General features: G+C 39.2%; 1 protein-coding gene across 3 annotated transcripts in view; it reads left to right on the forward strand.

Moving 5' to 3' along the window:
* Positions 1–6,392: 6,392 nt before the first annotated feature.
* The window catches only part of LOC137049234 (gastrula zinc finger protein XlCGF57.1-like), a 295,468-nt gene continuing 285,230 nt past the window's right edge, over positions 6,393–16,630 (forward strand). For 2 of the 3 annotated variants that reach the window (XM_067427716.1, XM_067427721.1), the window contains exons 1-2: positions 6,393–6,446; positions 8,452–8,779. In XM_067427716.1, the coding sequence (XP_067283817.1) occupies positions 8,515–8,779 (265 nt within the window). In that variant the 5' untranslated portion in view covers positions 6,393–6,446; positions 8,452–8,514. Of the gene's footprint in view, positions 6,447–8,451; positions 8,780–16,630 lie in introns of those variants that run through there. The other variant, XM_067427719.1, reaches the window with a different exon arrangement.

Here is a 16,630-nt window from a genome sequence, read left to right on the forward strand (position 1 = left end):
GAAAAACTGGGTCTATATATTAAACACACTTGCACGTACATGTATGAAACTCGGTACACATATAGAGCTCATCGGGCCAAACAACTTCCGCACTCATAGTCATAAGCTTTGCCCAACAGGAAGTGAGCTATTATGGGTTGTTCGGAAAACGCATGCTCTGGAATTTGCGATACTCCTCCTAGACGATTCACCCGATCAGCACCAAACTCGGTCAGCCTGAAGTCAAGACACTGAGGATGCTAAATTGCGAGCAACTTTCTGATATCTCAAACGGTTTGGCCGTGGCGAAGAGACAAATTTATGGCGAGAAAAGGGAAACAGGAAGTGTGTTATAACTTTTGCATACATCATCGCTGCTCGCAGCTTTAATTATTATTATTATCTTTTCGCCTTTTGGGCATTTTTGGGGCCCTTCCCATGCTCGAAAACTCTTGAAACTTTGCACACGCATCGGAATGTGCGGCCAACAGGGTCGGGCAGAGGCCTTTGACCCGGGCGTGGCAGGGGGGCTCAACAGCGCCCCCTTGAAAAACTGGGTCTATATATTAAACACACTTGCACGTACATGTATGAAACTCGGTACACATATAGAGCTCATCGGGCCAAACAACTTCCGCACTCATAGTCATAAGCTTTGCCCAACAGGAAGTGAGCTATTATGGGTTGTTCGGAAAACGCATGCTCTGGAATTTGCGATACTCCTCCTAGACGATTCACCCGATCAGCACCAAACTCGGTCAGCCTGAAGTCAAGACACTGAGGATGCTAAATTGCGAGCAACTTTCTGATATCTCAAACGGTTTGGCCGTGGCGAAGAGACAAATTTATGGCGAGAAAAGGGAAACAGGAAGTGTGTTATAACTTTTGCATACATTAATTAATTTTGATGAAACTTCAGCTGTGTGTTCGTTGTAAGAGGCCGATCACATGGATATGACTTTTGTGAGTCAAAGTTATAGCGCCACCAACTGGCAGCAGGAAGTGTGTCACTTTTGTCCAAAGTGGGGGGTTAGTTTTATCTACATTCACCAAACTCGGTATATATATTGTACATTTCGAGCCGGACAACTTTCTAATTTACAGTCATTAGCTCTGACCAACAGAAAGTCAGATAATTTGGTTGGAAGATAACAAGAAGTGGCAAAGCGAGCTCTGAGTTTTTACCTTCTCCTCAAAAGCGATTCATTCAATCTCCTCCAAACTCGGACAACATGAAGTAAATATACAGAAGATGCTAAAATGCGAACGGTTATTGGATATCTCAAACGGTTTTCCCGTAGCAAAAGCCTAAAAAACACAAAATAAGCACACAAGTGCCTGGTTCATAAATAAGGCTATACTCCCACCTGCTGGTTATTCTCTATATCACACTGTTTTTTTTTTTGTTTTTTTTCAACACTTATGCTCTCACTTAAATGACCAGTAGAGGGCAATATTGTATAAGTTTTCAAGAAAAAAAACCTTACCTCTGTGTGTGTGTGTGAATGGTTTTCTAGCCTGCTGGGGACTTAAACCTGAATGCACACAGACTCACGGGGACGTCCCAATGGGTACAAAAGCTCATAAATCAGACAGAATGAGTTCTTTTGAAAAGGTGAAAATGCAGAAAGTTGTGTGATGGGTAGGTTTAGGGGTAGGAGCAGTGTAGGAGGACAGAATATATGGTTTATACAGCATAAAAACCATTACGTCTATGGTGAGTCCCCAGAAAAAGATAGTGAACCAGACATGAGTGTGTGTGTGGGTGAGTGTGTGTGTGAGGGGTGGGGGGGTGAAGGGGGGTGTTGTGGATGGGGGGATGGGCTGAGCTGATTTGAGTTGCCTGCAGCATACTTCAGCATTACTACTGTGTGTGTGTGTGTGTGTGTGTGTGTGTGTGTGTGTGTGTGTGTGTGTGTTGTTCTAGCCTGGTGGGGACTTGAATTAACCTGAATGCACACAGACTCATGGGGACACATGTCACTGTAGGGGCCTAAATTGAGGTCCCAATGGGTACAAAAGCTTATAAATCATACAGAATGAGTTCTTTTGAAAATGTAAAAATGCAGAAAGTTTTGTGAAATGGGTAGGTTTAGGGGTAGGGGCAGGAGGACAGAATATGGTTTGTACAGCATAAAAACCATTACGTCTATGAGTCCCCAGAAAGATAGTGAACCAGACATGAGTGTGTGTGTGTGTGTGTGTGTGTGTGTGTGTGTGTGTGTGTGTGTGTGTGTGTGTGTGTGTGTGTGTGTGTGTGTGTGTGTGTGTGTGTGTGTGTGTGTGTGTGTGTGTGTGCGTGCGTGTGTGTGTGTGTGTGTGTGTGTGTGTGTGTGTGTGTGTGTGAGGGGGTCTCTCTCACTCTGTGTGTGTGTGTCACCTTTTCTCTTGTGTTTTCATAATTTAACCCTTTCATATCATAGGCTATCACAAATATCTATCACTTTATTGTGAAAAATAAGTAAAAAAACATATATTATATCTTTAATTAAATACTGGTCTTCTGAACTTACAAAATTTTGAGCTGCAAAAAATATATTTGCACATAATTGAAAGTGATGTCCTAATACTTTAAATTTTTTTCTATAACATGGGCTTTAAAGAAGGTCATGTGCTGTGTTTGCAAAGATCACGTATGACACCTCTTTAAACTAATTATTTATTGATAGAATTCAAATGGATAAAAAATAATTATTTCACATGATCTTATAAAAGTGGCTGTTTATAATAAACTTCCATAAATTTTATGCACGCATATTACTCTTACCTGACACTGATATTAAAATCATTGTTGCGGTCTCTGTGATTTGGCTTAATTTATTTTTAAGAGAAGTGTAAGGATAATACAACTTCAGCATTTGGACGGTATTCTGCACTCATTTTGAAATTGACATTTGACATCATCTGACATAAAATTAATGAATAAAATGTAATTGATCTCAGAGATGTGACTGTTGTGGTTCCTGGTCATAGCAGCACCAGTTGCTGCAGTTAATGAGGTGAATTCAAATGACTTTGACATAGTCCCTTTATTTATTTTTTCCCATATTAAATGCATATTGGCCTGCTGTGCACAGTTAAGCTGATGCCACCGGGGTGGCGGTGCCACCGGCTTGGGCCCGTCATCGCTGCTCGCAGATTTAATTTATTATTATTTTTTTACGCGACTATTTGGGCATTTTTGGGGCCCTTCCCGTGCTCGAAAACTCTTGAAACTTTGCACACCCATCAGAATGCGCGGCCATCAGGGCCGGGCTGAGGCTGGGACCCGGGCGTGGCAGGGGGGCTCGACAGCGCCCCCTAAAGTGGGGTCTGAAAACGGGGTCTACAAATCAAACACACTTGCACGTACACATATGAAACTCGGTACACATATAGAGCTCATCGGGCTGAACAACTTTCGTGCTCTAGTCTAAGTCATGCGTCAGCACAACAGGAAGTGAGCTATTATGGGTTGTTCGGAAAACGCATGCTGTGGAATTTGCGATACTCCTCCTAGACGATTCACCCGATCAGCACCAAACTCGGTCAGCATGAAGTCAAGACACTGAGGATGCTAAATTGCGAGCAACTTTTTGATATCTCAAACGGTTTGGCCGTGGCGAAGAGACGAATTTATGGCGAGAAAAGGGAAACAGGAAGTGTGTAATAACTTCTGCATACATTAATTCATTTTGATTAAACTTCAGCTGTGTGTTCGTTGTAAGAGGACGATCACATGGATATGACTTTTGTGAGTCAAAGTTATAGCGCCACCAACTGGCAGCAGGAAGTGTCACTTTTGTCCAAAGAGGAGTGTAAGTTTTATCTACATTCACCAAACTCGGTATATATATAGTACTTTTCGAGCCGGACAACTTTCTAATTTATTGTCATTAGCTCTGACCAACAGGAAGTCAGATAATTTGGTTGGAAGATAACACAAAGTGGAAAGCGAGCTCTGAGTTTTTACCTTCTCCTCAAAAGCGATTCATTCAATCTCCTCCAAACTCGGACAACATGAAGTAAATATACAGAAGATGCTAAAATGCGAACGGTTATTGGATATCTCAAACGGTGTTCCCGTAGCAAAAGCCTAAAAAACACAAAATAGGGACACACGTGCCTGGTTCATAAATAAGGCTATACTCCCACCTGCTGGTTATTCTATATATCACACTGGCTGTTTTTCTGTTTTTTTTTCTGTTTTTTCAACACTTATGCTCTCCCTTAAATGACCAGTAGAGGGCAATATTGTATAAGTTTTCAAGCAAAAAAACTTGCCTCTCTGGGTGTGTGAATGGTTTTCTAACCTGGTGGGGACTTAAACCTGAATGCACACAGACTCATTGGGACTTCCCAATGGGTACAAAAGCTTATAAATCAGACAGAATGAGTTCTTTTGAAGAAAGTTTTGTGTGATGGGTAGGTTTAGGGGCAGGAGCAGTGTAGGATGACAGAATATATGGTTTGTACAGCATAAAAACCATTACATCTATGAGTCCCCAGAAAGAGAGTGAACCAGACATGAGTGTGTGTGTGTATGTGTGTGTGTTTGTGGGTGGGTATGTGTGTGTTGTGGATGGGGGATGGTGGATGGGCTTAACTGATAAGAGTTGCCTGCAGCATACTTCAGCATTACTACTGTGTGTGTGTGTTCGTGTGTGCGTGCGTGCGTGCGTGTGTGTGTGTTCTTTTTTCTAGCCTGGTGGGGACTTCAACCTGAATGCACACAGACTCATGGGGACACGTGTCACTGATTTCTACAGTGTGTGTGTGTGTGTGTGTGTGTGTGTGTGTGTGTGTGTGTGTGTGTGTGTGTGTGTGTGTGTGTGTGTGTGTGTGTGTGTGTGTGTGTGTGAGCCACTCTTCTGTCTAAAAAGATTACCTCTCAATGCTGTGCTCTGGCCTGCATTCAAGGATAAAAAAAATTATTCTGGGTTTGAATAAAAAAATGAATGTATAAAACCAGTTTATTTGTAGGACATTGACAATATTGTTTTATATAATTAGTTAAATAATTGTGTTAATACAAATAATTATTAATAAAAAATATAAATATAAAAAAACATTACTAACAAAAGAAAAAACCCATTTAATTGTCTTTAAAAAAAAAAGTAGTGTGTGTAACTTAAAAAATGAGAAGATTAATGCCTTTTGTTTAAGGACAAAAATGAGAACCAATGAGCTACCGGTATATAGAATAACCAGAAGGTGGGAGTGTAGCCTTATTTAGTAACCAGGTTGGATATGTCCCAGGGAACACTGTTTTGAAGATTAAACTATTGTTGTTATTGCATCACAGTGTTTTCAGACAGTGAAATAAAAACAATGTTCGCTCACTGTTTAGATTTTGTGTCTGTCATTCCCCTCCCCCCTCACTCTCCCTCTCTCAGGATCACTCTATGTGTGTGTGTGGAGGGGGTCTCTCTCACTCTGTGTGTGTCGCCTTGTTTTTTGTTTTTTTTCATAATTTAACCCTTTCATATCATAGGCTATATCAGCAATTTCTATCACTTTATTGTGAAAAATAAGTTTAAAAAATGTATTATATATATATATATATATATATATATATATATATATATATATATATATATATATATATATATATATATATAACACTGGTCTTCTGAACTTACAATATTTTGAGCTGCAAAAAATGCATTTGCACATAATTGAAAGTGATATCCTAATACTTTTAATTGTTTTCTATAACATGGGCTTTAAAGAAGGTCATGTGCTGTGTTTGCAAAGATCACGTATGACACCTCTTTAAACTAATTATTTATTAATAGAATTCAAATGGATTAAAAAAATAATTTCACATGATCTTATAAAAGTGGCTGTTTATAATAAACTTCTATAAATTATATGCACGCATATTACTCTTACCTGACACTGATATTATAATCATTGGTGCGGTCTCTGTGATTTGGCTTAATTTATTTTTAAGAGAAGTGTAAGGATAATACAACTTCAGCATTTGGACGGTATTCTGCACTCATTTTGAAATTGACATTTGACATCATCTGACATAAAATTAATGAATAAAATGTAATTGATCTCATAGATGTGACTGTTGTGGTTCCTGGTCATAGCAGCACCAGTTGCTGCAGTTAATGAGGTGAATTCAAATGACTTTGACATAGTCCCATTATTTATTTTTTCCCATATTAAATGCCTATTGCCTGCTGTGCACAGTTAAGCTGATGCCAACGGGGTGGCGGTGCCACCGGCTTGGGCCCGCCATCGCTGCTCGCAGCTTTAATTTTTTTTATTATTGGTTGATTCTTTCATATCTCCCAAAGCCATGTACACTTCACACTCCATATCAGTAGGTGCCGGAAATGCACCATTCATGTTGGTTTGCCAATCCGCCATTAAATACCAGAAGAAGAAGAACGGGACTTTTATTTTGTTTTTTATATGTGACGTCATAAGGCCGTGCCGCGCTCCTGCATCAGTTGTGATTCGGCTGAAGAAAGGTCTGTGTTTTAAGCGTTTAAAGTGTTTAAAGCTTAGCAGAATGAATGATGTATGATTAAATGTAACACTGCATTGCATTTATCAGCGTTGTTTGATTAAAGTAACAATAATAAGCTCATGAGTAAACAGAAGGAGCGTCTCATTTATCTGTATCGTGAATAAGTTCAAACATAAATTCAGTCTCTGGCGAGTGACGACGAACCGAAGCTTTAGACTCTCCGAGTCAATTCAACCGATTGGTTCACAACAAATGATTCAGTGATTCGTGATTTCTATAAATCTTGATTTCTACAAATCATTAAATAAATAAGCTGACTAATATATTATGGGTTTGTGTAATTAGCATTATTATATTCATTTGTAGTGATCGTTTTGAGTGTTTTATTTTTATAGGTAATTTTGGTCTATCGCTATGACTGATAAATATTTATATAATTTTCACAGAAATAGAATTCATGACAATACAATATTTTTTTTAACAGAAATGACACACCTTTAATATATAGTTCAGTAATACTCAAAAGCTGACCATCAGAATTCAACTACTGACCAGTTAATAATATACTCAAACCAATGTCTAAAAAATATTTCGGACTATTTAACATTGTTCACAGAATATATCCTGAGAAAAACACTTTAGATATGAGATGTCTTTAAAAGTATTAAAATGAACTGAAACCTCGTCTTAAATCTGTTTTACTTCATTCAAATGAATATGACTTTTCCAAAAGAAAAATAGATATTATTGATATAATTAATATAAAATAGATATGATTGTTTTTGTTATTAGGAAAATGTTATATTCATCAAACTAAATGGAGTAATTCAAACCATAATTTTGCTCATTCACAAAAAAAATAATACTCTTTTTGTCTTTTTTTATTTTAATTGTTATATTTCAATTTATACTTACAAAATGTGAAAATGTGTGAAAATGACTACTGACCTAGGAGAGATTAGAGTAGGGCTGCACGTTTTCAAGTTTTTCATTAACCGTTAACCGAGGCCCTTAGCGGTTAATACTCGGTTAACCATAGTGTGCGTCAGGGTTATTTTTAGTTTATTAATTTGACGACCGCCATCTCCGTAGTGAACGCGCCTATAGAGAGAAATGCACATCATGGATTACATAATCAGAGAGTAGCCTATTTCTTTTCGTTTTAAATTGTTAAAAGACATTTCAAGTTTCTTAAGATCTATTTCATGTCTGCGAGGCGTACGCTGAGTTTCGTTAAATTAGGATGAGATGCGCTCCAGTTCACGAGCAATGCAAGTGGCCGCCTGCATGATTAGGGCATTAGTAAAATATGCAGCGGAGAATGATTCACACAGACAGCGTTTGACTCGCGCGGCTGCTGAGCCTCTCCCGGCACAGAGTTCAAGCATCTGTGGACTCGTCCCTTCAGCTCTGGCCATCTTGCTTTCAGTCCGCGATTAGCTTTTTTGTTTTCTTCATTACAGTTAAAGTAACGTCTGCTTTTCTCTAGTCATTCACAAGTTTCTCACTTCAAACTTTCTTTCTTCTGCTCCGTTATGCACAGCGCGCGCGGCTCGCGCTCTGCTTCTGCCCTAATGCGACTTATAGTCCAGTGCGACGCATGTTATTTTCCTCTTCATGACGCATATTTTGACTGATGCGACTCATACTCCGGAGCAACTTATAGCCTGAAAAATGCGGTAAGCACTGCATTGCAATACTTGCATTTTGCCCCGTCACTCTCATTTTTAAAGTGCTCCCACGCTTTCTTTGCCCGCTTAGAAAGCTGGTCATGACTTCTTCTTGTGGATATTACAAATGTCTGGCAGCGCTCTTGCGGTCTCTAGGGGTGCAAACATATATTACAACTAAATTCAAAGCACGTCATTGACGCCACTTAACCGAGTAAAATGTTTCACTCGGTTACGCAATTTTTAATGGTTAATCGGTCAATCGGTTAACCATGGACACCCCTAGATTAGAGTGGATCTATTTTTCTTTCTGTTAATTATTCTCATCTTAAACAGGACAAACAAACAGAAAAACTCCTGGAGAAGCGACTGAGATCCACGTGACACACTATTATAAAGATGGAGTTTATTAAAGAGGAGAGTGAAGACATAAAGATGGAGTTTATTAAAGAGGAGAGTGAAGACATAAAGATGGAGTTTATTAAAGAGGAGAGTGAAGATGTGAAGATGGAGTTTATTAAAGAGGAGAGTGAAGACATAAAGATGGAGTTTATTAAAGAGGAGAGTGAAGACATAAAGATGGAGTTTATTAAAGAGGAGAGTGAGGATGTGAAGATTGAAGAAACACTGAGAGTGAAGGATGAAGAAACTGAGAAACAAACAGGTTGGTTTGAAAAACTTGTTGAAGCTCAAAACAATGACGCTTCACTTGTAAAATGCTTTACTTTGGCTGACAAACCTGCACTTAACAATTTATCCGGTTGTGGTTCCTTCAATTTTTTGATAAACAGGTTCTGTCATTGGCAGGCACATGATTATTTGCTGTCTGGACACTTAGGGGGATGAAAATGTACAACCTTGTTTTACAGCATTTGTTTTTATACAGTGTAAAGCGTGATGTCATGTTTGCTGGGAAACCAAACCAGTGATTCCACCAGCTCCTTTAATCCTGTCATAGGAGAACCTTTTGAGCATGTCATAGTGGAGTGCTATATAGTGGAGCATGTCATAGTGGAGTGCTATATAGTGGAGCATGTCATAGTGGAGTGCTATATAGTGGAGGATGTCATAGTGGAGTGCTATATAGTGGAGCATGTCATAGTGGAGTGCTATATAGTGGAGCATGTCATAGTGGAGTGCTATATAGTGGAGCATGTCATAGTGTAGTGCTATATAGTGGAGCATGTCATAGTGGAGTGCTATATAGTGGAGCATGTCATAGTGGAGTGCTATATAGTGGAGCATGTCATAGTGGAGTGCTATATAGTGGAGCGTGTCATAGTGGAGTGCTATATAGTGGAGCATGTCATAGTGGAGTGCTATATAGTGGAGCATGTCATAGTGGAGTGCTATATAGAGGAGCATGTCATAGTGGAGTGCTATATAGTGGAGCATGTCATAGTGGAGTGCTATATAGTGGAGCATGTCATAGTGGAGTGCTATATAGTGGAGCATGTCATAGTGGAGTGCTATATAGTGGAGCATGTCATAGTGGAGTGCTATATAGTGGAGCATGTCATAGTGGAGCGCTATATAGTGGAGCATGTCATAGTGGAGTGCTATATAGTGGAGCATGTCATAGTGGAGTGCTATATAGTGGAGCATGTCATAGTGGAGCGCTATATAGTGGAGCATGTCATAGTGGAGCGCTATATAGTGGAGCATGTCATAGTGGAGCGCTATATAGTGGAGCATGTCATAGTGGAGTGCTATATAGTGGAGCATGTCATAGTGGAGTGCTATATAGTGGAGCATGTCATAGTGGAGCGCTATATAGTGGAGCATGTCATAGTGGAGTGCTATATAGTGGAGCATGCCATAGTGGAGTGCTATATAGTGGAGCATGTCATAGTGGAGCGCTATATAGTGGAGCATGTCATAGTGGAGTGCTATATAGTGGAGCATGTCATAGTGGAGTGCTATATAGTGGAGCATGTCATAGTGGAGTGCTATATAGTGGAGCATGTCATAGTGGAGTGCTATATAGTGGAGCATGTCATAGTGGAGTGCTATATAGTGGAGGATGTCATAGTGGAGCATGTCATAGTGGAGTGCTATATAGTGGAGCATGTCATAGTGGAGCGCTATATAGTGGAGCATGTCATAGTGGAGCGCTATATAGTGGAGCATGTCATAGTGGAGTGCTATATAGTGGAGCATGTCATAGTGGAGCGCTATATAGAGGAGCATGTCATAGTGGAGTGCTATATAGTGGAGCATGTCATAGTGGAGTGCTATATAGTGGAGCATGTCATAGTGGAGTGCTATATAGTGGAGCATGTCATAGTGGAGTGCTATATAGTGGAGTGCTATATAGTGGAGGATGTCATAGTGGAGTGCTATATAGTGGAGCATGTCATAGTGGAGTGCTATATAGTGGAGCATGTCATAGTGGAGTGCTATATAGTGGAGCATGTCATAGTGGAGTGCTATATAGTGGAGCATGTCATAGTGGAGTGCTATATAGTGGAGCATGTCATAGTGGAGTGCTATATAGTGGAGCATGTCATAGTGGAGTGCTATATAGTGGAGCATGTCATAGTGGAGTGCTATATAGTGGAGCATGTCATAGTGGAGTGCTATATAGTGGAGCGTGTCATAGTGGAGTGCTATATAGTGGAGCATGTCATAGTGGAGTGCTATATAGTGGAGCATGTCATAGTGGAGTGCTATATAGTGGAGCATGTCATAGTGGAGTGCTATATAGTGGAGCGTGTCATAGTGGAGTGCTATATAGTGGAGCGTGTCATAGTGGAGTGCTATATAGTGGAGCATGTCATAGTGGAGCGCTATATAGTGGAGCATGTCATAGTGGAGTGCTATATAGTGGAGCATGTCATAGTGGAGTGCTATATAGTGGAGCATGTCATAGTGGAGTGCTATATAGTGGAGCATGTCATAGTGGAGTGCTATATAGTTGAGCATGTCATAGTGGAGTGCTATATAGAGGAGCATGTCATAGTGGAGTGCTATATAGTGGAGCATGTCATAGTGGAGTGCTATATAGTGGAGCATGTCATAGTGGAGTGCTATATAGTGGAGCATGTCATAGTGGAGTGCTATATAGTGGAGCATGTCATAGTGGAGCGCTATATAGTGGAGCATGTCATAGTGGAGCGCTATATAGTGGAGCATGTCATAGTGGAGTGCTATATAGTGGAGTGCTATATAGTGGAGGATGTCATAGTGTCTTTTATTTGCATTGGGGGGTTTTCTTCCACTTTATTTTGCTACGTCAAAACAAATCACAAACAATCAACTAACCATTAACTAATCATAAACTAAACAGCACTGACTGAAGTAAAGAAAGGATTAAAAAAAGTACGTAAATTAGTACAAAGAGCGAAAAGAAAACATAGCATTGTGAAAATCTAAATACAACAGCAAATAAGTAAAAGTTTTGTCCTGATCAATTAGTTTTTAATGCATGTGGCTTCATCCAAATTATTGTTATAATTTTTCGTAAATATCTCTTGTTTTTACTAGTGATCGACCGATATATCGGATCCCCGATATTTAAGTAATTTCCCATAATCGGGTATCGGTTTTGTAATATCAGATTTCCCGATAAATGGCTCCATCTTGTGGACGTTTTGAGAATTGCATACAAGCGCGTCATTAACGGACTGTCTGAGGGGAGATGAGTGAACAACGGTGTTCAAAGGTGAAATAACCTGCATCCCTTAATTAATAAACTTTGTTTAACATAACATTAATGCACAATTGAGATATGCACAAATAAGATGTTATGAGTTATATTATGTAGTGGGACGAAGGCGTTCCTTTGCTTTTATTCTCAATCTGTGAAACGGTGCAGGAGTCTCTGAAGTTCAGTCCATCAGAGCTGGTCTTTGGCCATACTGTGAGAGGACCACTGAAAGTTATAAAAAAGTTAACGTTAGGCATTGAGGACAATGTGACAAATGTGTTCGATTGTGTCATTTAATTCCATGATCAGCTTCAGAAAACGTGTGTGCTAAATCATGAGACATTGGCTAAAGGGGAAGATGAAAATCTTTTATTGGGGGATGTTCCTACACTCACCAGTGTTTTACAGCATGAAATCAATGTAGGGGACGCCGAGTCGATTAAGCAACATCCTTAAGCTTGGTACATACTCCGTAAGAACAAAGAAATTAGTTAATTTTCTTAGGTGGCAAGACCAAGAACAAAGTTTATTCTGGTCAGGACATTCCATACTTCATGAGAAAAGCAGTTGTCGAACATTTCCGCTTCTCCGTATTAACCACACACATTTTATCACACAATAGTTCTCGGATACCCACGAGAAAAAAATTCTACTCAGATTTTCTACTTTAGATTTTAGAGAGCATTTTGATTGGACAGAAGATTTGATAGGAAGGTGAAGTCTGCGATGATGTCATCAAAATGAAGAAAGAAACCCAGTATTTGTTGGAGAAGGGTTTAGCCAGTCCTAGTGTTAGTTCATGGAGTTCGCCATGTCTTCTAATACAGAAGTCGGTGGTGCCGTACGCTTTTTTAAAGACTACTGACTTCTATAAGAATAGACTACTATAAGAATATCCTGTAAGTTTCAGAGCTGAAAACATACTTGAAGAAAAGCTTTTATAAACACCAGGCCCAGAAAACGATCGCATGCGCATCTTTAAGTCAGCGCGCGATGAAACGCCTCTACAGCATGTCTTATTCAGTAGCCCCGCCCACCCATGGAGCTGCAAAGAAGATAGCAAGATATTGCACTATTCCGGTTTGTGGAAGAACACAGTCCTTGCAGCTTTCTTCGGATCCTAATATTAGGAATGAGTAGTTGAACTTTATTTTTAATAAAGTTCCAGCTGATGTGGGGAAGACATGTTCACTTCATTTCACTGCGGAATCGATTCTAAACAAATCTCAGGTCGATGCTGGATTTGTAGACATTTCAGATTAAAACAATGCTCTTTCTTTATTGGATCCGACAGGAATTGTGCAACACACCATGAGTAAAGTGTGTTCATATGTAATAGTATTGCATTGTTATAGATTGTTTTGATGTGTACGTGTCTAACAGAACATACCTTTAGCATGCTGGACTCGATGTATGGGCCAGGGCTTGCAAAGCCCAACATCCCAGCTAGGGCTGTGTGTGTTTTCCAGACAGCCTACCAAAACCTAAACCCGTCAGCAGGCTGTGAATCTCATAATATTCCTTTCTTGTTCTGAGCTGTTATCTCTCTCTTGACTTGACATTTGAAGGGCTTTGGTTCGCACTTATATCAACCGACCGTGTTTGCTATGTAATACAAAATAATAGTCCATCAATCGTGGGTGGATGAGAAATAAATCATTCAGTTTGTTTGATAAAGACGTTTATTCTATGAGAGAATCATTCAGGTTGTCGCTTTCAAAACAATCCCTCTCATGTGAACTGACAAGGGAGCTGATGCTCATTAAATATGCAAATCTTCCCCAATCCTAGCCTGGCCGTTTATTTCAAAGACTCCAGTGTGGCACGCCCATCAATACCCAGCGTTCAGGAGAGAGCCTCTAAACCAGTATAGAAAATAGCCTATTACTTATTAGTTATGATGTTTTTGAATGTAAAAAAAAAAAAATCTCCTTATTATATTTTAGACATTCATTAATTAAAAGAAACTGAGATGTGCTGCGGTGGAAACACGAGACCACGTGACTGTCAAGACGGGCTCGCGCTGTGTTCAGAGTCCACGCCAGCAGCAGCGCCCGTTCCTTCAAAGGAACTCAAGAGTTATGGCCTTTTTACACCTGCTCACTTCATTTGTTTTCTCTGATCAGATATCTATCCAATTGTAAAAAGATCAGGAGTAAATGCCTTTATAAATTATTTCGAGACGGATTAATATCAGACCACTAATACAAATCATTTATATTTCTATGGCGCGGGAAATGAAGATCGGACTTATATTAATTTAAGGCATCCTGCTTGTTTTTTCCCCCAAAAACTTTAATTTAACAAACCAAAAAATGCTCCAAACATTTTTCTAAATTAATTTTATAAAGAAAAAACTAATTATGACTACTTTGACATTAAAAACAAAACTGGCCTATTTTAGTGGCTGTAACAGTAGATTGTAATCAAAAAAGCGCGAATACACTGCAGGCTCTCTCTCGGTTATATCTAAGGTAAATCCTCAAAACTATCATCATCATCTCTTACGTTATTGAACTAATGACATTGTAATCGGCTAAAATGCACATGCTGGTTGCTTTTCTTCCTGAACAAGTGCACCCGAGTGTTGCTCATACATACACACACACACACAGATTAGAATTGCGTGGCATACAGCGGTTACGGTAACTTGGGGCGATGTCAAATAACAGCCGCATGTTTATGATAATAATTATATGGCTTGAGTTAATATGTCCTATTCCCTAATTAATCAAACTATTTATCATGCATACTGAGAGTGTGAATGGTCTCTCTCTCTCTCTCATATATATATATATATATATATATATATAGAGAGAGAGAGAGAGAGAGAGAGAGAGAGAGAGAGAGAGAGAGAGAGAGAGAGAATTTATGGTAGCCTATATGTGTGCATGCGGGAGAGGAGTTGCGATTTTCGAATAATAATCAAATAATTCCTGTTGATCTTCGAATATTATTTTTGCTTGAAATGCCCATCCCTAATGTGTGAGCAGCAGGGGCGGATCTACAGGGGGGCAATTCTAGAGCCTTGCCCCCCCAGCTGCCCCCCTAACTTTGATGTTCCAAAAACTGTAGTCCTACTTGTAAAAACAACCCGAACTGCCAGTATGTCCAATGCATTTACCAAAAGTAAACCATTTAATTTTTTATTTTAAATGTATTAACATTAAAATACATAAAATACCCCTCCCCGCGGCCCCGCCCCTCAAATACGTCCCTGATTCAAACGTGCAGAGCGGCGTTCGTTTGCTCAGTCTGGCTCACACAAACACACACACATCGAGTCTGCAGCGGTGCAAAGCCCAACAAACCCACTGGAGAGACTGAGCTGCCCCAGCTAGAGCCTCCGAAGGTGAAGTGAGTTTCCCCAGGTGTAGTTTAAACACCCGTTTAACTTAAAATTAAATTTGTAATGAATGTATTGTGTGCTAAAGACGATTCAGCATCAGCAAAAACAGCGAGTCTACATTAGCCAAAATTAGCGTTGGAGACCGACAGACTAGACTGAGCAGGTTAACTTACTTTTGAGTTTTGATATTTAAAAAAAATCTCAGCTCTCAGATTCTGTCACTTTTATTACGCAATTCAAACAATAAATGCTGTTTTGGCGCTTGTAAATGTTACGTGACAGATCCCCAGCTGCACTTGGACCGATCATTTCTAACTTACTAGCTAGTAAACACGAATGAACAATGTTGAAAGAAACAGCAGCCTACAACTTACCTAAATGTATTCCTTATATATAATATCGACCAATCAATCTAATAAAGGGGTCAATAAAACAACTGGAGAACAATTGTCACATAACATTTACCTCAGGAAAGCCATTAAATGATCATAATAGCTAGAGCTAGAGTATTTTGCTAAATATATGTAGTGTACCATATTACATATTTATTATATTTGTATTTATATCATTAAATAAAGGTATTATTATAATTTTTTTTTAAATTTGAGTTATTTTTTTATCTTAAATAACACTGCCAGCTGATAAGGCTCTCTGTATGTTTACAGCATTAGGTGAGTTGTTTTTTCTTGAGATTAGGTACATCTTGTGTGCCTAATATTTATCCAAATGAATTGAAATAAAGCGTAGCTTACCAGAAATTGTACCATGTAAACACTGTAACATGTTGTCACTATAGCCTAAAAAAATTCTGTTGTTACTAAAATGTTAGTGACAATCACAATGCACTTATTGTGATGCAATTATTTGTTATATAGGCTACTTATTAGCTACATGGCCCTACAGTGTAATGTACTACAAGGATAATCAGAGGTTTTCACATATTGACTTTTGCAGGCAAGAGTAGTTGAAGAAAGTAGCTGGAGCCTAACCATGAAAAGGAAAGCTAAAAGTAAGAATATTACTAGCTTTTTTGCTAAAAATCCAAAGAAGTACACAGGAGGAAGAGGGTGAGGGAAATGAAGGAGAAGGCAGTAAACTGGAGAGACCAGGAGGGTCAGAGCAGGAGAAGACAGAAGGAGACAAGGAAATAAGTGACAGAGAAGAGGAAATAGTGAAGGAGACGAGGAAAAAGAAGAATCAGTGAGAGATGAAGAGGAGGCTCCAGATTCAGAGAGAGGGACAGAGGTAGAGAGTGATCAAGAGGAGGAAGATGACAGAGAGGAAGAGAGTAGACCTTCAATTCCCACAATTCTTGTACATTTTTATATTTTCATTTTGCTTTTTAATACCGTTTTGTTTTGTTTGAACGCTGGGCTTATTACTGTTGTGAATTAAAAACCTTTGTAGTGTGTAAGGGCATGATTAAACAATAAGTACTGTAGTTTAAAAGTGGTTTTGTGTTTGTTTTGTTAAAGCAATTCACATATAGGGATTTCCATGAACCGTCTACACCTGCC

The sequence above is a fragment of the Pseudorasbora parva genome, chromosome 20, assembly GCF_024679245.1.
Source record: "Pseudorasbora parva isolate DD20220531a chromosome 20, ASM2467924v1, whole genome shotgun sequence".
In the NCBI taxonomy this organism is placed as follows: domain Eukaryota; kingdom Metazoa; phylum Chordata; class Actinopteri; order Cypriniformes; family Gobionidae; genus Pseudorasbora; species Pseudorasbora parva.